Source organism: Sinocyclocheilus rhinocerous, unplaced genomic scaffold (genome assembly GCF_001515625.1).
Source record: "Sinocyclocheilus rhinocerous isolate Xijiao unplaced genomic scaffold, SAMN03320098_v1.1 scaffold2826, whole genome shotgun sequence".
Classification (NCBI taxonomy): domain Eukaryota; kingdom Metazoa; phylum Chordata; class Actinopteri; order Cypriniformes; family Cyprinidae; genus Sinocyclocheilus; species Sinocyclocheilus rhinocerous.
Window position 1 is genome coordinate 158,047 of NW_015652260.1, and position 15,868 is coordinate 173,914.

The window sequence follows — 15,868 nt, forward strand, 5'->3', positions numbered from 1 at the left end:
TATATATATATATAAGTCATTTTAAAAAAAAAAGGACACCCTATTGAATTCCATGGTTTTCCGAATCAGGACACAATAATAATAAAATAAAAATCATATGGTCCTTTGCAGATTTTAAAATTTGAAAAATTAAACCTCAGATGAACAACAACACATGACATATAGCACTGTGACATTATTTATTTAACAAAAACTAGGCCAAAGAAAAGCCATGGGTGACAAACTAAGAACACCCTTACTGTTAACATAGGAATTAAGAGGGTAAGTAACGGTCAGGCACTGCTAATCAAATACCTTTTGATTTCAATACTCTGAGAAATTGCAGACAACCTAAGAATTACACCTCAGACTCTAGAGGCCTCAGTTAGCATGTTAAATGATAAAGTTTTATCACTATTGTAATAAAATGTTGTGAATTCTTTGGAGTTAGTTGACGTGTTTCAGCACATTGTTACGGGAAGTGTACGTCCACAACAGGAGTTACACATTCTGTCTAGCATGTAACATTTCAAGTTCACTTGTGTTTTTGCATCTTTTCCCCCCGGTAGAAATTACGGCACCCGTGCCAATCACTTGTTTGCATTATTTTATTTATTTGTAAGATATTACTGTTACTAAGGTTCATATCAGTGCATCCCATATTTAAAATCATATTGATAACATGAGATTTTATTTTTTTTAACGTCTGTGTTAAATGATACTCAAAGTAAATAGTTATTTATATGTTGTAAGGGAAACAGGTCAATTTAGCTCAAAGGGAATCATTTAAGGTTTTAAAGGGAACTCCACCAATAATATGTAAGGGACAGAATCACTGTTTTACGGCTGATCACTGAGACGGCCAGCGATTCCGTGAACGAGCCGTATGACATCAATTCTGCAATGGATATTTATATCTTGTTTAAAAAAACTCAGTAATCTTAGTGAAGTAGAATTATGTTTAAGGAAAATATTACAACATTTTTCTTTTATTATTTTCATAACAGCTATTCTGCCTGATCCCTGTTACAACTACACTGTGCTGGACAATCCATGGAGAGCCAACAATAATACATATCCTTCAGCCAGAATATATGATTCCACCGTCAGCTGGAGCGGCTGGTATCGTCTCTTCATTAACAACATGAGTGCTCATATCCCAGACACCTGTGTGGAAAAATATAGCTGTAGCACTAATATCACACTGTGGATTCGTGGCGGACACCCAACAGTTGAGGATGGAGTCGTCACTCGAGATGTCTGCGGTTACTGGGAAAATTACTGCTGCTTTTTTGCATCTTTTCCCATTAATGTCAAAGCCTGTCCCAACAGTTATTATGTCTATAAGTTAGTTAGACCAACTATCTACCATGCAGCATACTGTGCAGGTATATTCACATGATATTCACGTTATATTCACATCTGCTCTTTGTATTATTTGTGTGTTTGCTGATTCATTGACATTCATCAGTTATTATTTATTTCAGCTGTTCCTAACATCATCAGCATCACTACAACCGTCACACCAGAGACGAGCTCAGCTGGTAATGTAGTCTGATGTTTCCTCTGTTGAGTGTGTTTTGACTGATTGTTTGTGGATCTGTAGAATTGAACAGCCTGTTTGAGAGTGTTTGTGTCTCTAGATAGAAATGAGGAATAAAAGAGTGTGAAATGTGCAAGTTCAAAGCATTGTAGACACTTGTGGTCTTTGTATTATTTGTGTGTTTGATGGTTTATTGATATTCATCAGTCATTGTGTTTTTTTTTAGCCATAACTAACTTCAGCAGCACCGTTACAACAGTCACACCAACAACCATCTCAACTGGTAATGAAACATACTGTCTCATGAGCTCTTTTTATCTTTGTTGTTGTTGTTGATTAATTAATATTCATCCATCATTATTTATTATAGCTGTTCCTAACATCATCAGCACCGTTACAACAGTCACACCAGAGATGAGCTCAGCTGGTAATGTAGTCTGATGTGTCCTCTGTTGAGTGTGTTTTGACTGAATGTTTGTGGATCTGTAGAATTGAACAGGTGTGTGTGAGAGTGTTTGTGTATCTAGATAAAGATGAGGGAGAAAAGAGTGTGAAATGTGCAGTTATAGATCATTGCAGACATTTTCATGTTTGCACAGTGTTTATATGGTTGCGAGGGCATGTAAAGAGAGTGAGGCGGAAGCCGCGAGGAAGAATCCATATGCGGATGTTTATTCAAACAGTCCAACAATTCCAAACACAGTGTCAGCAAAAAAGGGTGATCCAAAAGAGAAGTCAAAACGAACAGACAAACAGGTCATACACGTGGCAAAAGGCAGTGATAAAAACGCTCAGTAAGGCAGGATAAACTGTCAATACTTTGCGAGGTAGCCATGTGGTGGCCAGGTTAATATGGCCACCAAACAGGAAGTGATTGCAGAGGGAGCAGGGGGAGTGCTAACAGCCAATACTCGGGCGAGGGCTCCCTCTGCTGGTGTGGTGTTACAGGGCAATGCAGAGTATGGTGGTTTGTTCACAAATTTCAACAGACTGTGAGGAGATTGAGTGTCATATTAGTCATATTTAGTTTAATGTGTTTTCTTCATATTAAATTTCACAATTTCACATTTTTGGTCATCCCCACACTTATGGTCACATTTTTTATTTTATTTTTGATCATTTCTTTCATGTTTCGCAGATTATATCTTTTCATTTGCTGTGTTGTTTTAATATTGTCTTTATGTTGATTTCTGTCATTACAGTTATAAATATAACACTGCAGGAGGGATGCACCGTAAGTTGAATTTCTGAAATTGAAGTTTTAGAGTTGGACTCACAGCTTCTATCAATAATAGTTCAAAGAGCATTGCAATAAGATTTGCATTGCGGATATTTGAAACATGAATGTGCTTTTCTCTTTATTGCCAGATTTTGTTTATTAATATTGCAAAACATGATTCAAATCACAGAGTCTGTTCTGTGATTTTAGAGTCAGAGTTCTGGAGGATGTTTTCAAAATCTTCTTGAGCAGATCGAGAACATTACAGCTCAAGTGCTTCCTTTGGATGTAAGTCTTCAAGAAAAAAAAAAAAACGATTAAAATAAGCAAGTCAAAATTTGTTACATAATTATTGACAGATTAGTGCTGTCTTATTGTCTCTGTTGACATTTTCATGTACAGTAACTGTATTTGTCTGATCAATGAATTAGACTGTGAAGAACATTTTGACTTTGGCCTTCAATGCTTCAGAGAAGATCTCTGAGTCATCATCAGCAAACCCAGCTGAACTAGCCTCCAATGGAAACCGTGTGTTAAAAACCAGTGAGAAACTTATTTCCACATTAGTGAAGCAGACGGATACAAGTGACAGCGTCAGTTTTACTCTTCCTGCTGTAGGTAAGTAAAGACAGTTACTATTGCTGGTGAACCTGAGATATAATCTACAGTAATGCCTTGTTCAGTTGTTTTTATCACCCCTGTGTGCTGTGGGTAATTTACTCAAAAATCATGTGTTGCAACTAACTCACGACAATTCACACCAAGCTTTTATACATGCATATTCTTCAACAATTATTTGGTGTCAGTCAGTGTTGAGTGTAACGCGTAATGTATGATTGTATGTATGCGTTACTGAAATAAATTACTTATCCGCTGAAAAAAAGTAAAGCAGGCCTAAGCTATTCTGTTCATTTTTAGGTAATTACAGTTAGTTAGAATGTACTTGCGTTACATACTGTAAATAATTTCAACAGTTCTGTTGGCTATGAATCAATATTTAATTTAATTTAAAATCTAAATTGAACATCTGAAGGTATATAATTGAATGTGACCAGAAAAAAGAGCCACATCCCAGTGGGCACCTTGATGTTGAAAAGACTTCAAATTGACATTAAAACATTGACGTCAAAAATCTAAATCAAACTTACATCAAAAACTTCATGTCCTTTTCACATCCACTCACTGATGTTCTTTCGACCACCAAAATAATGACACAAAAGCAATGCAGTGAAAGATAATTTTATTCAGTAAACTTGAAATCAATAATGCAAATGTAAATTGAAAAAGAAACTCCCCTATTCTGATTGCGAACAAAAATCAATAGTCCATATCTCGATCTGAATTAGATTAGCTTTGTAGCGCTACTTCCTGATTGTTTAAGGCAAATTCCGTGACATTACACATTACACAGCGAATTCTGGTTTTATGCTTGGATTCTACGGTTCCTTCTGCGTTGTCCACATCACAGAAATCATTGGGCTGTAGATATATGGACAGTGCAGCTGCGAAACGAGTTTTAATTGCAAAATGGAGTACAACTACCAAGTGAAATAGCGGTGTGCCATGGATTAAGCTCTTACACAAACAAGCGGTTTCATGAGATGTCAACACATGTACCCACATGAGCTGGACATGAGGTCACATTTAATTTTAGGCTCCCCCTTCACTAGCATAGCGCCATCTACAGATGTGGTGTTAAACAGCAGAGAAAGCTTTGTCACTGGGCATTACAAAGGTATAGTGTGGATATGAAGTGGACATCAAGTTTCTGACGTCGGTTTTGATTTGGATATTTGATCTGTGTTTTGACATCAATGTTTGATGTCAATTTGATGTCTTCTCAAGATCAGGGATGGTGGTCGAATGGACATCACTGTGTGGATGTCAAATGGACATCACGTTTTTCACGTCAGTCTGATTTGGATATTTGACCTGTTTTTTGATGTCAATGTTTGAAGTCAATTTCAGGTCTTTTGAATATCATTTGCCCACTGGGACACGTTTCAAAAGGAGATGAGGCAAATGGATGCTGTTTGAGGCTCAAACACACAAATAATTTATGTCAATGTGATGTCCATATGACATCCATTTGACATCTAAACCATGACATTGATTTGATGTAAACTGAATGTCAAACACATTGGCCTGCATATACATTAAACCAATTTCAGTGTGAGTTAATAACTTCCTATTTTCACCCAATTACCACTGGAAGAAATTGCTATCCAAACTGACCTTAAAATGATGTTATACAGCATCTTGATCAAGTCTTGACTATCATTTGACGTCAAATTGATATCAAGGTATATTGGTGCAGAGCCAGTGGTTGTCTTGTAGGCAAACATCAGTACCTTGAATTTGATGTGAGCAGCTATTGGCAGCCGGTGGAAACTGATGAAGAGAGGTGTGATGTGGGCTTTCTTCGGCTCGTTGAAGACCACTCTCGCTGCTGCATTCTGGATCAGTTGCAGAGGCTTGATAGTACATGCGGGAAGACCTGTCAAGAGGGCATTACAATAGTCCAGTCTGGAGAGAACCGTGGGGGGGGGATGTGGAGTGTATATAGCCTAATAAAAAAATAATAATAAAAAATAAAATATATATATATATGTTTAGGCTATTATATATTATAATAACATTATATAGTGGTTCAACGCATTATATTGTTTTTTTTTTGAGCCACAGATCGGACTACTTTTTCGGATAAGCAAGAAAAAAAATATTTAAAGCACAGAGAATGACAATGCCGTGAAGGGTTTTTGACATAGGCTAATTTTATGTGTATGTATACGCAACTCTGTATTTCCGCGCTGTCTGAAACACATCTCTATGCTTGTGCACGCTTTGATTGTGTGCGAGAACAGCGCGTGAGTAACAAATTGAGTTCTCTTTCGTTTCTTCTTCTTGTAGTTTAAAATTGCTTGTACGTGTAAATTGGCAAATTAATCTGCGAATCACGTGCGTGCCGAATGGTAGGGTCTCATCCGTAGGCTACGTATTACGGAACAACTGCGATCCATTTAACTCCTAATATGTGACAGATCAGAGCAAGCAGCTTTCATTTACTTATTTAAAATGAAATTGTCAAATTTCTACTCCATATCAATTGCATACAATGAAAATACAGAATAATTAGAACAATCATTAACATAAATAAATAACAGAGTGTCATATCTATTTTTCCCAGAACGTTCTTGCGACCCGGTAGCAATTCTTCCACGGCCCGGTAGTGGGTCGTGACCCAGTGGTTGGGGACCTCTGCCTTACACCATTAAAAAAAGAAAAAAAAATTGGGCTAAAAAATTAGTTTGAAGGGGAATTCAGTTTGGTTCTGGATTCCTAATTTGATTTTCAAGAGATGTGGGAATTTACAATTTTTGCATTCTTGTGAATTTAAGTTCACAAGGTGCCCTTTCAAACTTCCACAAGCAAGCTCTAGACTCATAGAAGCTAATATTTAAACAATTTTCATAATTTTGTTGTTTTCAGTATATGTCACAGCAGTATCCATCTGTTATTTTAATGAGAGAAACTGGTAGCCAATCACAGTAGTGGGCGTTTACTTGCGAGTCTTGAATGCGCCCCTCCTATAAAAAACAGACTGTTCTGCAGAGAGGCTCAAAAACAGGATATAAAAATGTTTGATGTAAAATCACACTAACATTATAAGTGAACCTCAGAACATTATAAAATAATAATAATAATAAATGCAGTTAATGACCCCTTTAATTGAAAGGAGTACAAACACATTTCTATCGGTCATAACTTCTGGAGAACAAATATGGCAGATGGTGGACAAAGATGATGATTACACAAGTTAACGTGTTAGGGTTAACTGTTATTTTACTTAAACTTATATGCATAGCATACTAGATGGGCTTTTTCTAAACTATATTGCCAAACTGAAAGTAAAGGGAAATATGATATACATACAGATATATAGGCAACGTTTTATTACATTTGTTATATTGTACTTACTTGTACTTGTTGTATATATTGTACTTGCTTTGAAAATTTTAGTTTACAGCTTGATACATGTGATGTTTAATTTTTCTTAAGCTTTTGCGTTATTTAGATGTTTTGCAGAGTAATTTAGTTTGTTAACTAAAGAAGGTTAAATCTGATAAAAGCATTACAATTGTTTTAATTAAGCTAAAAGGCTAAACTGTTCCATGTTTCATGTCAAATGCGTCTTGGTGATTTTATGAAGTACAGAAGTTAGTAACGATTTGAGTAAATAAGTTACTTAGTGAATAATTAAATTACTTTTCAGAAAGAGTAATTAGAAAAGTAATTTAAATACTACATTGATGCTGTAATTAGTAATTCATTACTAATGCTGTAATTAGTAATTATTATTATTTAAACTTAAACTTACCCTTTGTGCAGATTGACTTTGCTATTAACATTGTAAACAAAAATTAAACAAAAATTTAAAAGTCCATAACTGCATGTTTTCTAAACCAGAGGGTCAAGTCTTCATGGTTGGACCAAATGTCACCGTAGATAAAATCCCTCGACTCGACACGACAAATTCTTCTGTGGACATCGATCTCATTGGGATCGCCAAGAATAACAATGAAAGTATGTCAAATATTTTGGTGTGATTTAAAAAAGAAATCCTAAAAAGGGACTTCAGAGCATTACTACTAAACCACATTTACATAATGTTTTAGTATTGCATTTCTGTTTCTGTCTCACAGGATCAGCTGCTGTGGCTTTCATGAGCTACAACACGATGGAGAATCTACTGAAGCCAGACTTCTTCAACACATCAAAAGACATGGTTAACACCATGATGTCTACTGTGATCTCAGCTACTCTTCCCAAAACCACCAACACTAAACTCACCAAACCAGTCAACTTCACCCTCAAACACATCAGAGTGAGAGACTCAAATGTGCTTTTGTTTTATCAGAGCACTGATGAACATCTGAAAACATCTAATATTCAGTGTTCTGATATTTTCTTCTTGTTTTTGCAGGAGTTTGATCCCAGTGGTTCTCTGTCCTGTGTGTACTGGAATATCAGCGAGTGGATTGTAGATGGTTGTTCTGTTTTAAAGACCAACAGCAGCTACACTGTGTGTTCCTGTGATCATCTGTCGACATTCGCTCTCATCATGCAAACCAGCCGTCAGTCAGAGGTACCGAATATTTCTAGTGAACACTGAAGAACAGCACAGATTTGGCACTCATGTTCTCTCATGTTTTCTCAGAGCGACTCACTGATGGAGCTGTTGAATTTGGTGTGTGTGATCGTGGGGCTGGTGTTCTTCAGTTTGGCCCTGTTGACCTTTGCCCTTTGTCAGTGGAGTCCTGGAGTGAATAATGTGGCTCGAATCAACATCTGCATCAGTCTTCTGTTGGCTCACCTTCTGTTTCTGCTCACACAGCAGTTCCTGAGCCTCATACGGCGTCAGCAGGTGAGAATGATGAAGGAGCCCTACAGCTCAGCACAGCCTCACTGAGAATCATCATAACCGTCTCTCATGGTCTCCAGGTGTTGTGTGCCGTGATCTCAGGCCTTCTGCACTTCCTCTTTCTCTCCGGCTTTGTGTGGATGTTCATTGAAGCTGTGCTGCTCTTCATCTGTGTGAAGAACCTATCACAGATCAGCTCCAAAAAGAGGGAGGTGCTTAGCAGTGGATTCCTGTGTGTGATTGGATATGTGGTTGCTCTGGTTGTGGTGTGTGTGTCTGTCGGTCTGGTTCCTGAAGACTACGGCAGCGAACAGTGAGTTGTTGTTTTAAGTTAATTTGGTTAGAAAGAAAGAAATTAGTTTGGGGATTTTGTGGCATTTCAACTATCCGATAAAAACTCTGACACAGGCTGTATTAATGTCATGCACAAGATTAAAATCTGTAATATTTCACCAGACAAATTCATTCGGTTATTTTGCATCCCCCCCCCCCATACAGCTGCTGGATTAAAATGGATAAAGGCTTCATCTGGAGTTTTCTGGGTCCTGTTTGCGTCATACTAGCAGTAAATGCATTTCTTATTTCTAAAGACTTTGATTCATTCTAAAAGGAAAACAAGGTGATTAATTACTCTTCTACTTTGCAGTTGAACATGATTCTTTTCATCAAGATCGTCATCAGTCTGAACTCAACTCTCAAAACTCTCAACGCTGAAGTTTCACAGATAAAACAAACCAAGTAACATTATGATTTAATCACTCTATAGAAAACCACATTTACAGTCAGTAAAGACACAGGAAATATCTCTCTCTTTCTCTGCAGGATCATGGCGTTTAAAACACTGGCTCAGTTTGTGGTTCTTGGTTGCTCCTGGATTCTGGGTTTCTTCACTGATGTCAGTAAGGTGCTGGAGATCCTCTTCCTGATCTTGAACTCCCAGCAGGGAACCTTCATCTTCCTGATCTACTGTGTCTTCAATAATGAGGTCAGACATTTACTCAATTTGCATCTGAATTCTGGATATGAAGTAATATTACAGTTGTTTTTAATGGAAGTTCTGTTCTTATTTTGGCAATCTGTGATTTCAGTGAGGAACGTCAGAGGGAGTTATTTAATATGTTAGACCCCGATCACACAGAACGAGTTTTTCAGGTTTGAAAAAGCGAGGCGCACCGCACTGCCTTTTTTAATTTAGAAAAGAGCAGTGCACTGCAGTTTTTTAAAATGTTGCTAGGCAACCATCAAATCAGCTGTCCTGTCAGTCTAATCAAGGATTATAGCATGAGCGCTCTAGAAACTTTGGTTTGCTGTTAAGTAAACTGTCATATTAGCAGAAACGTAAAAAAAAAATGGACAAGCAGAGGGCGCTTGCTCTGACCTTGATCGAGGGTGAGAGGTGTACAAACACGCAGGAGACAAGTTTATCCTCCATTACAGTCTCCGGACGTTCTAAGCAAATGTAAACTTCGGTCACCACAACGGAAGGCCTGCCTCTCCATTCATTTGATTGGACAATGGAAAAATGACTTTGCATGCTTTTCCGCTCAGAGTTGATTTTTTAAAATCTTCAGGTTCTCAGAGCGCTCCTACAAAAGCGCGAGGCGTTCGGGGCGCATAAACAGCATACAAAACGCTCACTGCCAATAGAAAACAATTTAAAAAAGGTGCCTCTCACTGCAAAAAACCCATTCTGTGTTAACGGGTCCTTAGGGGCAATTCACACACAACACGTCTTTGCGTATAAAGCAAGTACAGGAACTTGCTACTGCCAGTGCATATGGCGATACGGTGCCATGAGTATTTAAGACATACTGCTGCTGCACAAATTGCATATAAAATAACCCCGTAGCAGATCTATACAGGTGGAGCTGGGGAAGGTGGAGGGTTTCAGAGAACTCTGAAAGCGCGCTGCAGGAATCTCAAGTGAATGCTAGCCAGCCATATAGTAAAAAAAAAATGGACAAGCAGAGGGCGCTTGCTCTGACCTTGATCGAGGGTGAGAGGTGTACAAACACGCAGGAGACAAGTTTATCCTCCATTACAGTCTCCGGACGTTCTAAGCAACTGTAAACTTCGGTCACCACAACGGAAGGCCTGCCTCTCCATTCATTTGATTGGACAATGGATAAAATGACTTTGCATGCTTTTCCGCTCAGAGTTGATTTTTTAAAATCTTCAGGTTCTCAGAGCGCTCCTACAAAAGCGCGAGGCGTTCGGGGCGCATAAACAGCATACAAAACGCTCACTGCCAATAGAAAACAATTTAAAAAAGGTGCCTCTCACTGCAAAAAACCCATTCTGTGTTAACGGGTCCTTAGGGGCAATTCACACACAACACGTCTTTGCGTATAAAGCAAGTACAGGAACTTGCTACTGCCAGTGCATATGGCGATACGGTGCCATGAGTATTTAAGACATACTGCTGCTGCACAAATAGCATATAAAATAACCCCGTAGCAGATCTATACAGGTGGAGCTGGGGAAGGTGGAGGGTTTCAGAGAACTCTGAAAGCGCGCTGCAGGAATCTCAAGTTAATGCTAGCCACCCATATAAATGCAAGGCAGTAAGCTCATTGGCTGCATATGCAGCATGAACCAATCAGCTTGTGCCAAGTCGTTTAACTCTCTGAATATCAGTTATGTTAACACCCCGTCAGAATGCGCCATCTAGAGTTTCATGACTGAACTATATATTTACAGGTTTTGACGTGGAAAAAAATAAAATAATTGCACTGGGTATAATTCAGGGTATCCGGACACAGCCACTATGAGCGCCTCCTTTGACATTGATGAGCGGCGCTGCGTGTAAAAGTTGAAATTCTTTTAACTTGAAACGGCGTCTTAAAAATACGGTGCTCATGTGCGAGGCGCTGCAAAAGACGCGAGCGCAATGGTCATGCACGTCTGTCAAGCATGTGTTTACATAGAAAAACAATGGAAAAGTAGCGCATTGGAATGGGAAAACGCGTTCTGTGTGAACGGCTCCTTACTCTTCCATTTTCTTTCCTGTGATGGAATATTCAAATGAGCCAAACCTATTCAAACTCCAACTGTCAAAAATGTACATTTAAACAGACAAAGAATGCCAGTAGGCACGTTTCCATTACAGATTTGCGAAAAACTTTTTAAAGGCGCGTTTGTTTCTTCTGCCTTGATCCGAACCATTTGATTGCAGACTGTAAGGCTTGGAAACAGAAAAGAGTGGCTTCCAAGCCCAAAAATGTAGCACTGGTACATACCTTGCGTAATGCGAGCTCTCTTAGTGAAGGGAGTTATCAGCCTTTCTTATTTGAAGGCACAGTTTCTCTATCTCCCGATTCTATCGTTAAATCAATAACAATCTTGCGTGACACGGGTGCAGCCCAGTCCTTCATATCGGCAGACGTCTTGCCTTTTTCGGCTGACTCGTTTACCGGTAACGACATTTTAATTAGTGGAATTAATATGCACTGTGCGAATGTGCCACTTCACAAGGTGTATCTGAAGTCTGACATTGTGAGCGGCCCGGTCAGCTTAGCTGTGCGCCCACAGTTACCTGTTGAGGGGGTTGATCTGATTCTGGCATTTGCATAGTAGAGGGCCGTTCACACAGAACGCGTCTTTGCATCTAAAAACGTGAGACACAGCACTTAAGAATAGTTTTTTAAAAAGCGCAGTGCAGAATGCCTTCTCTGCCATGTTGCCATCAAAAAAAAACATTTTCCATGCCAACTTGCTACTGTAAACAAAAGCTCGCTCGCAACACTTGCCCCGCCTCCGGGGTCTTCTGATTGGGCCACTGTTTTGGAACTAACTTTGATGAGTGGCGCTGTGTGTAAAAGTTGAAATTCTTTTAACTTGAAACGGCGTCTTAAAAACGCGGTGCTCATGTGCGAGGCGCTGCAAAAGACGCGAGCGCAATGGTCATGCACGTCTGTCAAGCATGTGTTTACATAGAAAAACAATGGAAAAGTAGCGCATTGGAATGGGAAAACGCGTTCTGTGTGAACGGCTCCTTACTCTTCCATTTTCTTTCCTGTGATGGAATATTCAAATGAGCCAAACCTATTCAAACTCCAACTGTCAAAAATGTACATTTAAACAGACAAAGAATGCCAGTAGGCACGTTTCCATTACAGATTTGCGAAAAACTTTTTAAAGGCACGTTTGTTTCTTCTGCCTTGATCCGAACCATTTGATTGCAGACTGTAAGGCTTGGAAACAGAAAAGAGTGGCTTCCAAGCCCAAAAATGTAGCACTGGTACAGACCTTGCGTAATGCGAGCTCTTAGTGAAGAGAGTTATCAGTCTTTCTTATTTGAAGGCACAGTTTATCTATCTCCCGATTCTATCGTTAAATCAATAACAATCTTGCGTGACACGGGTGCAGCCCAGTCCTTCATATCGGCAGACGTCTTGCCTTTTTCGGCTGACTCATTTACCGGTAACGACATTTTAATTCGTGGAATTAATATGCACTGTGCGAATGTGCCACTTCACAAGGTGTATCTGAAGTCTGACATTGTGAGCGGCCCGGTCAGCTTAGCTGTGCGCCCACAGTTACCTGTTGAGGGGGTTGATCTGATTCTGGGGAATGACCTAGCGGGTGGCACAGTCTTCCCTAGGCCAGTTGTATCCTATAAACCTAGTACTACAAACAAACCTGATTTGGCAGTGAATTTCCCCTCTGCATTTCCCGCTTGTGCCGTTAAAGAAATTTGAGGAGCTGGTGGATCTCTCAAATTCTTTTCTGGTTAAGGATCCTAACTCTGTGGAGTGTGTCCTGTCTATAATTTCTGACCCTGACCTTGCTGTAGCCTCTGAGAAGTTAAGCTCTGAAACGCCACTGAAGGCAAACCGAGAACACTTAGCTACAGCACAAAAAACAGACCCTTCCCTAGCCAAGTGTATATTGGCTACCCATGCATCTGGTTCAGGGGTGGTTTACTTCTGGGAATGTGGATTGTTAATGCGTAGGTGGAAGCCCCAGCAAGAGGAGTTAGGCTGGCAGGAAGTGCGACAGATTGTCTTACCTGCTGGTTATTGGCAACACGTCTTGAAACTTGCCCATGAAAACGCACTGTCTGGTCATGTAGGTATAACAAAAACCTACCAGCGCATTACTAGGTACTTTTTCTGGCCTGGTCTTAAATCAGCAGTGTCCAGATTCTGTAAGTCATGTCATGTATGCCAGATGGCAGGTAAATCCAATCAGAAAATTCCACCAGCACCCCTGTGCCCTATTCCAGCTGTGGGTGACCCGTTCGAACGCTTAATTGTTGACTGTGTTGGACCACTGCCCAAAGCCAAATCAGGACACCAATACATTTTGACCATAATGTGTGCTGCAACTCGCTTCCCTGAGGCTGTTCCAATACGTACTTTGAAAGCCAAGAGTGTTGTGAAAGAATTGTTAAAGTTCTGTACTACTTTTGGATTGCCAAAAGTAATTCAGAGTGACCAAGGGTCAAACTTTACTTCTAGAGTTTTTAAACAGGCTCTCGAAACACTTGGCATAAGTCACCAAATGTCTACTGCATATCACCCTGAGTCCCAAGGGGCACTCGAAAGATTATCAAACCTTGAAAAACCTGCTGCGTTGTTATTGTGTGGAAACTGGGAAAGATTGGGTCGAGGGTCTTCCTTTCCTGATGTTTGCGATAAGAGAGGAAGCCCCAAGAGTCCCTTGGCTTTAGCCCCTCTGAACTGGTGTTTGGCCATACAGTTCGTGGACCTCTAAAGTTGTTAAGTGAACAATTGCTGAATCAAAGTTCTAAATCCGTTCCTGTCGATGATTGTCACTTCTATCCGTGAGAGGTTGCACAAAGCCCAAAGTCTTGCCAAACTTCATCTTTCCACTGCTCAGACTAGGATGAAGGTGCATTTTGACAGGAGGTCTGTATATAGAGACTTTTGCCCTGGCGATCCCGTGTTGGTTCTACTTCCAAACCCCGGTTCTATTTCACATGCAAAATTCTCTGGTCCATACCTGGTTGAAAGGAAGTTAAATGACACCAACTTTCTTATTGCTACTCCTGACAGGAAATGTAAGAGCCGTGTGTGTCATGTAAATAGGCTTAAAAGCTATGTAGACAGAACTCACTCTGAAGTGACTACAGAACAGACTGAGTGTTCTCCGCTGCCTGCCTCTATTGCCACTGTGGGTGTAGTGGCAAATTACTCCTTAGAGGAGGATGGCTTGACGAACAGTGATGTTCCAGTTTTCTCTACTCGTCTGAAGAATTCTGCTATTCTGCAAAATCTTTCACATTTCCTTTCTCATCTGACTGATGAACAGTCTAAAGACGTAATTGAATTACTGTATGCCTTTCCTACCCTGTTTAGTGACGTGCCAGGTAGAACTACTGTGTGTGTTCACGACATTCTTTCAGCTTTCATACTTGAAATTTTGGCTTTCTTTTCTTGTCCTCAGTAATGAGTTCAACCACAGGTAAACCATTTCACCAGAGACAGTATATGGAAGAAAAGTATTTACTTAAAGGGGTCATATGGTGCTTTTTTTCAAATCTGACTTTTTATAAACACTTTTTCCTACCTGGTTAATATAAACACACTCATTCTGGTTCATGAGTTTCAGAGGTTAAATTGATCTCATGAAGTCACTCAACTCCTCTCGTCTCGTTCTTGTCCAGGTCAGGCAGCAGTACAGGAAGTTCTTCAGATGTCTTTGCAGTGGACGAAAACAACACTGAGGACCACATCATCAGTGGAAAATGAGAGAAGTGTCATTATTATACAGTTAAATACATGTACAACTAAAGTAGATACATATTACAGGCAAATCCGTGCTCCTGTCTATAAATAATAGTCATTAACCGGACATCAATTTTAATCAATTTTGATGTTAATCAATTGTGTTTTTGATTGTCTTTTACTATTTGTTTTTTTTTTTCTTGGTAGAGGTCATTGACTCATCCTGTACTTTAGTCTCCTCGAGTGATTTATGTTTGCTTTAATTGTCTCTATTATTGTACAAGAATATTTAGTGTGATTTTGTAATTATTTTCTTGATATTAATCATTAAGGGAAAAAAAAATCTATGAATGCTTCTTTTCAGTTTTTCAGCATTATTGAGTTCTTAGTAAATATGTACAATGATTGGTAGATTTTAATCAAAATCATGTCTTCTTACACATGTATGGTGATGATAATATTATCACAGTCAAGGGTTTAATAATAAACATGCTTACATATTCATCACAAGTGTTACGATCCTGTTTTGTAATTAATCTAGGGGAATTGTGGAATACGTAACAAAATGAAAGGAAAGTCCACATTGAGCCTCTCATCCCAGTCCTAAAGAACACTGCCAACCACTAAAAGATCCACTACAAATTCAATTTATTACATAAAGGAACAACAGAAACAAAGCAAAAAGGCTTCAGGAGGGGGCATAGCCAAAATAACAAAGAAAACAGTATCTTACTCAATTTTAAATCTAACTTACCTAACATAGGGGAAAATAAAAATAACAAAAAGACAATAACACTTCCTTAACTACCTAACTTACCCCAAAACAGGAGAAAAAGAATTAACTTAAGAAACATACTATATTGTCCATGGAAGGCGTAGGACCATAAAATGGTCGTCCAATCAAAATGTTCGGTCCAAAAATACCTGCTGTTTGGAATCACTCAGTAATAATTCCTGTAGGAAAACCTGGTAAGGATAAAACAGAAGTTAAAAGTTATAGACCAATAGCTTTG

General features: G+C 39.2%; 1 protein-coding gene across 1 annotated transcript in view; it reads left to right on the top strand.

Annotated features, from left to right (window-relative positions):
* The window catches only part of LOC107714107 (adhesion G protein-coupled receptor E3-like), a 71,535-nt gene extending 56,558 nt beyond the window's left edge, over positions 1-14,977 (top strand). The window contains exons 5-13 of the mRNA XM_016519846.1: positions 7,209-7,325; positions 7,445-7,626; positions 7,726-7,887; positions 7,960-8,166; positions 8,244-8,476; positions 8,662-8,728; positions 8,810-8,901; positions 8,986-9,148; positions 14,795-14,977. Of these exons, the coding sequence (XP_016375332.1) occupies positions 7,209-7,325; positions 7,445-7,626; positions 7,726-7,887; positions 7,960-8,166; positions 8,244-8,476; positions 8,662-8,728; positions 8,810-8,901; positions 8,986-9,148; positions 14,795-14,854 (1,283 nt within the window). The 3' untranslated portion in view covers positions 14,855-14,977. The remainder of the gene's footprint in view (positions 1-7,208; positions 7,326-7,444; positions 7,627-7,725; positions 7,888-7,959; positions 8,167-8,243; positions 8,477-8,661; positions 8,729-8,809; positions 8,902-8,985; positions 9,149-14,794) is intronic.
* The last annotated feature ends 891 nt before the right edge of the window (positions 14,978-15,868 follow it).